Source organism: Marmota monax, unplaced genomic scaffold (genome assembly GCF_021218885.2).
Source record: "Marmota monax isolate L192 unplaced genomic scaffold, Marmota_monax_Labrador192_F-V1.1 WCK01_AAM20220418_F8-fsc00043, whole genome shotgun sequence".
Lineage (NCBI taxonomy): Eukaryota > Metazoa > Chordata > Mammalia > Rodentia > Sciuridae > Marmota > Marmota monax.
The window spans coordinates 8,459,409-8,464,605 of NW_026691982.1; the positions used below are offsets into that span (position 1 = coordinate 8,459,409).

The 5,197-nt window shown below is 38.8% G+C and overlaps 1 protein-coding gene across 1 annotated transcript; it reads right to left on the minus strand.

Moving 5' to 3' along the window:
* Positions 1-1,358: 1,358 nt before the first annotated feature.
* On the minus strand, positions 1,359-4,537 carry LOC124095209 (thyroid receptor-interacting protein 11-like). The gene is given in 4 exon segments (XM_046448370.1): positions 1,359-1,513; positions 1,516-1,753; positions 1,755-4,396; positions 4,399-4,537. Coding segments are annotated over 4 exon segments (3,174 nt in total).
* Positions 4,538-5,197: the final 660 nt, after the last annotated feature.

Sequence of the window (5,197 nt, forward strand, 5' to 3'; positions counted from 1 at the left end):
TGAACTTCCATCTCTGAGATTTCTCTAACAGGGAATATTTTCTAACAGGGGTAAGTGATAAAAATAATAGGTAACATTGCCAAGGGTTACCACATAGGCACAACCCTAGATCATCTTGGTCAAAGTCGGCTCTACAGATATATATCACTAGGAGATATGGCAGGAAAAGGTCTGAAAGGCAATGCCTTTCTGGGTCAAGAAAGATTCCCAAAGATACATGTACACGTAACCATTATATAAAACAATTCTGTAACACTGACCTGCTGAGAGACAGTTTTCCGAGTTACTGACCAAAACAAAGAATGAAGCATGCTTTCCAAGAGAGGACCATGCTTCTTGCACCACCACAAAGGATGTGGAGGTAACTCAGTCTGTGCACTGAAAAACTAAATTTACTGAATGCCAATTAAATAATTTAATGATTTCTAAAACTGAAAATGGGTCTTAATATTCTACTGAGATCTTCAAAAGTCAAAACTTCTGGACTAGTGCCTAAAGAAAGGCCAAGCTTTGTTACCTAAGTTGCATTGAACTGCACTTATTCATAGCCCCAGAATATTTTCTTTAAAAGAGGGAATAGATCAATGGTGCTTAATATAAATTAGTCATCTTTTCCATGTATTTCTTTCCATGCTTCTCTAAGAATTGATTGTGTGCTAACTCTGTACCAGTCACTGTCATGGCTATACACAAGAACATTTAAGTTGTAGTTCCACATTGGTTTTCAGAAGATTCTGTGCATTTCAAAAATAGATGGTGAAGGAAGTACTACTGAAAGCCCTCATAGAGATTCTACCAGTAATATACAAAGAAATCACTTTCTGATTTGCTCACTATAATTAGAAAATGACATTTGAAAGTTATAACCTTTTACCTTTTTGGTCCCACAATAATAGTCATCAAAAGCCTTTGAACGTATATGATTTTATTTCTAAGGAAAAATGTGATGTAGCTTTATAGCATTCTTGAGAGGAACATAAATGTAACAAATTAAAAATATACTTTACAGGGAATATCATGAAATATAGCAAGAAAAATTTTGGTTTATAATTAACCCATGTTTCTGAAAATATAGAGTCACATTTTAATAAAAAATGGATTTTAAATAATGGGTTCTAGGAACTGCAGTTGTAGCAATACTTTGATGTATTTTTATACTTGTTTGCTATTGAACCACTAAATTTCATATTTGGGCTCTCCAAGTGTAATTTTGTTTTAGTAGTTGGACAGTGTTGAACAAAAAGTCCTGATAAAGAACTATTAAGCCTAGTTTGCTCATCTGGTCTCAAGGGTATGTTGGGGACACTTTTGGATCTTCCCACTCAAAATGGCTATATTTAACACCTAGAAAATTTAATTTAACCTGAAGTGACTTTGTAGCCAATTGAAATAGTTAAATGGATACTAACAAATAATCCTTGTTCTCTTTCCATACTGAAGGTCTGGAGTTGCTGCTGGAGGTCAAGGACATCCTAAGTGTATGAAACTGGAGACATTCTAGCACAAAGAGCTCGTCTTTCTGCTGGATAATTTGAGTGAGTTTCTCAACCTCATCTTTAGACAGCTGATCGATCTGTTTGGTTAAAGATACATTCTTTGAATTACAAAGTTGAATCTCAAGTATTCGTTCTTTGATTCTTTTCACAAATTTTTCCATTTTGGCTTTACATATGGCATGGTTTTCACTCCCATTTTCTATATTAAGGCTTTTCACTTTTGTTTCTGGAAAACTATCAGCATTCTCTGTTTGAATAGTCCTGTCTCTCTTCATGCCCCTGGGCTTTTATTTGTTCCATGGTTTTCTGCAAATTCTTAATTTCCTTGTCTTTTTTAAAAATCAGTTGGGTATGTGCAGCCTTCATCTGCTCATACTGGTATTTAAATTTCTCCATTTCCTCCTTCTGCTCCTGTAGAGACTGAAGTAGTTGCATTTGACTCTGGTTTTGATTGTCAATGACCTTTTGATGATGTGTAACTTCCTCTTCCAGATGATTCTTGATGACATTCAGTTGAGATACCTCAGATTCTAGTTCTGTGATACTATGGAGGGTTTGAGGCTCAGCCACAGCTCCAACTCGATTCCGCTGTTCCCTAAGTCTTTCCAATTCTTCTTGCAGATGTCTGTTTTCTTCTTTCGTGGAGCTAAGACTTCTGTCTTTTGCCTCTATGGTCTGCCTTAAAGTTTCATTTTGTTTTAAGGCCTGAGAACACTTATCTAAATCCTTTTGCAGTGCTGAACTTTCTTGTTTGAGTTGGTCAATAAAAACTTCTTTCTCATTTATAAGTTGCATCAATTGCTTCTGTTCTTCTAAACGAGATGCCAACATTTCCTTAGTTTCTTTTTGATCAGTAGCCATTTGCTCAATATTCTTTTTGAGTCCTGCTATTTCAAAGTCTTTCTCTTGACTGAGTTGCACTACACGCTCCTGTTCCAGCTGTAAGGCAGAGGTATTCCAATTACATACATTTGAGAGTTCCTGAATAGTCTGCCTGTAATTGTTTGCTTCTTCCAACAGTCTCTTTTTGGCCTGACACAGTTCTACTTGTATCTGTTCTTTCTCTCTTTTCAGCGTCTCCATAACAGTGTCTTTTTCTAGAGAAATTTCGTTGTTACCAGCAATACATTCTTCCAACTGATGCCTTACACCTTCACATGCTGAAATCAACTTGTCATTTTCCGTTTTGAAATCAAAAGCAACTTTCTTTAAATTTTCATTGAGCTGTTCTACTTCGGCAAGATTTTGCTTCAAGTTTGTAATTTCGACTTCCCTTTCTTTAAGCAAGTCATCCGTAAAATTTCTGTTAGAGTCTTCATTAACAGCATGTCTTAACTTGTTCCGAACTCTACATAATTCCTCCTCCTTTTGGCTAATGTGTTCCTTAAGTTCCAGGTTTTCCTGCTGGATGTTTAAACTATTTTTTTGTGACTGACTTAACTGACCTACTAAATCTTTGACTTTATCTTCAAGCTTCTGCTTGGTTAAATGCAAATCACGGAGGCTCAGTGCACTCTCAGTTAACTTTTCTTTCTGTACATGCAGTGCTTTAGTTATGTCTATATTATCCTCCTCAAGTTGATGAAGTCTCTCTTTTTCATCCTCTAGATCTTGTTTCAACTTCTTGATTAGACCATTTCCTTCATTTTGCTGTTTTGATAGCTTGTCTATTATCAAATTCATGTGCTTTGTATCTTCCTGGTGCTCATTGTCCAGTTCTTCTAACTGAGCTATCAGCATTTCCTTTTCATTAATACTCTCATTCAGTTCTTGCTCCTTAGCCTCCAAGTTCAGTGTTAAGTCATGTATTTGTACATTCAAATTCATGTCTGTTGAAGCCTTATTTTTAATGACTTCACACTCCCGGCTAAGTTTGCAAAGTGATATCTGAAGTTCTTCCTTTTCTTGACTCAATAATGACTTCTCTTTTTCTAAAACTTGCACATGCATTTGAAGTTTCAGATTGTCTTCAGCAAGACTGCTATCCTGTCTTAAATTACTCAGTCTCATTCCTTCATTTGCAGCATCAGACAGGGCTTGTTGTAGTCTGAACACTTCTCCCATTGATGAACTCTGTGGAGGAATTGTTCCCTTTTCTGCCTCAGGATCACTCTCCTCCCTCACAGAAGGCTTCAATTTACTACATTCCAGTTTCAAGTTTTCACACTCTTCAATTATTTGTTGCTTTTCCACACTGAGCTGCTCTTTTTCTCTTTTCAGGACATCTCTGTCATGTTCTGCAGAAGATAATTTTTTCTTTATGTCTTTTATTGTATCCTCAAGTTCTTTGATTCTTTTTATGGACTCTAGTTTTTCACTTTGTAGAACCTGAATCATGTTTTGCGTCTCCCAGACATGAGACTCATCAGTTACTGTAACTCTTGAGTCACCTTCATGTAACAGCTTTTCAAGTTCTGCAATCTGTCCTTCATAGTCATTTGACACCTGTTGATGCTGGTGATTTAACTCCGCCAATTTCTGTTGATGTGCATTCTGCAAAACGGACATTTCATGTTGGTGATGATCCATGTCCTGACTTCGGTTTTGTTCCAGGACTTTAATAGTATGTTGTAGTTTGCAGATTTCACTGAGTCCATAACCGAATGAACAAGGTGCTCTGGTTGCTGGTACACCACCCACTCCTGAAGGTACTGATTGAGCAGCTGAATGCAGGCTCAACAACTGCTCCCGTACTGCCATCTGGCTTGCTTGAAGATGGCTGATTTCTACCTGTTTGTGTTGCAGCTGATTTTGGTAACTTGTAGATCGAAGGTTTATTTGAAGCTGTGATGCTTCATCCTTTTTTTCCAGATCAGTACAATACTTTTGAAGTCTTGTATTCTCGGATCTCAACCTTGATTCCGGGGCTCCAATTTTCTTTCTCCGACAACGAAGGAACCAGCTTCCACAGCTTTGGAGACCTCCACAGGCATATCTATTATGCAGTTGGAGACTTGGCCAGTAGGGGAAGCCAAGCTGCCTCCCACCTGACCCAAGGACTGGCCCAAGCTGAAGCCTAGGCCTCTAAACCACGAAGACATTGCTAGAGCTTCAGAGAGCCCTCAGCTCTACTCCAAAAACAACTCTAGGGCCACCCACCTTCCAGCTGAATGTCCTGGAACGTTGCTAGGGTCAATTATGACCAAAGCATTCAGGGTTCTTGCCACCCTTGGTGCTCTGCCTTAAACATAGAGGCCTGGCCTGGGCTTTGACCAGGAACTTTCCGCCAGGGGCTCAATCACCACTGCGGGGCCTCTGCTCCCTTCCTGGACTTTCAGCCCTGGGGTTGGGTGAATTCTCCCACAGAGTTAGTGACTCCCCCAGCTCCGTGGGCTGATCCTGCCACCTCCATGCTGGCCACCAGTACACCCATCCTAGAGCCTTTACCCTGTCTTGGAGGCCAGAAGTTGAAGTTCTGTCCTTAAGGACTCAAGCTCTTTTTTCTATGCAATCTAATCTGTTAGTGATAGTTTCCAGTGGAATTTTATTTTATATATATATGACATTGGAATGCATTACAATTCTTATTACACATTTAGAGCACAATTTTCCACATATCTGGTTTTATACAAAGTTTTTGCACACCAATTCATGTCTTCATACATGTACTTTGTATAATAATGATCATCACATTCCACCAACATTTCTAACCCCATGCCCCCTCCCTTCCCCTCCCACCCCTCTGGCCAATCTAGAGTTCC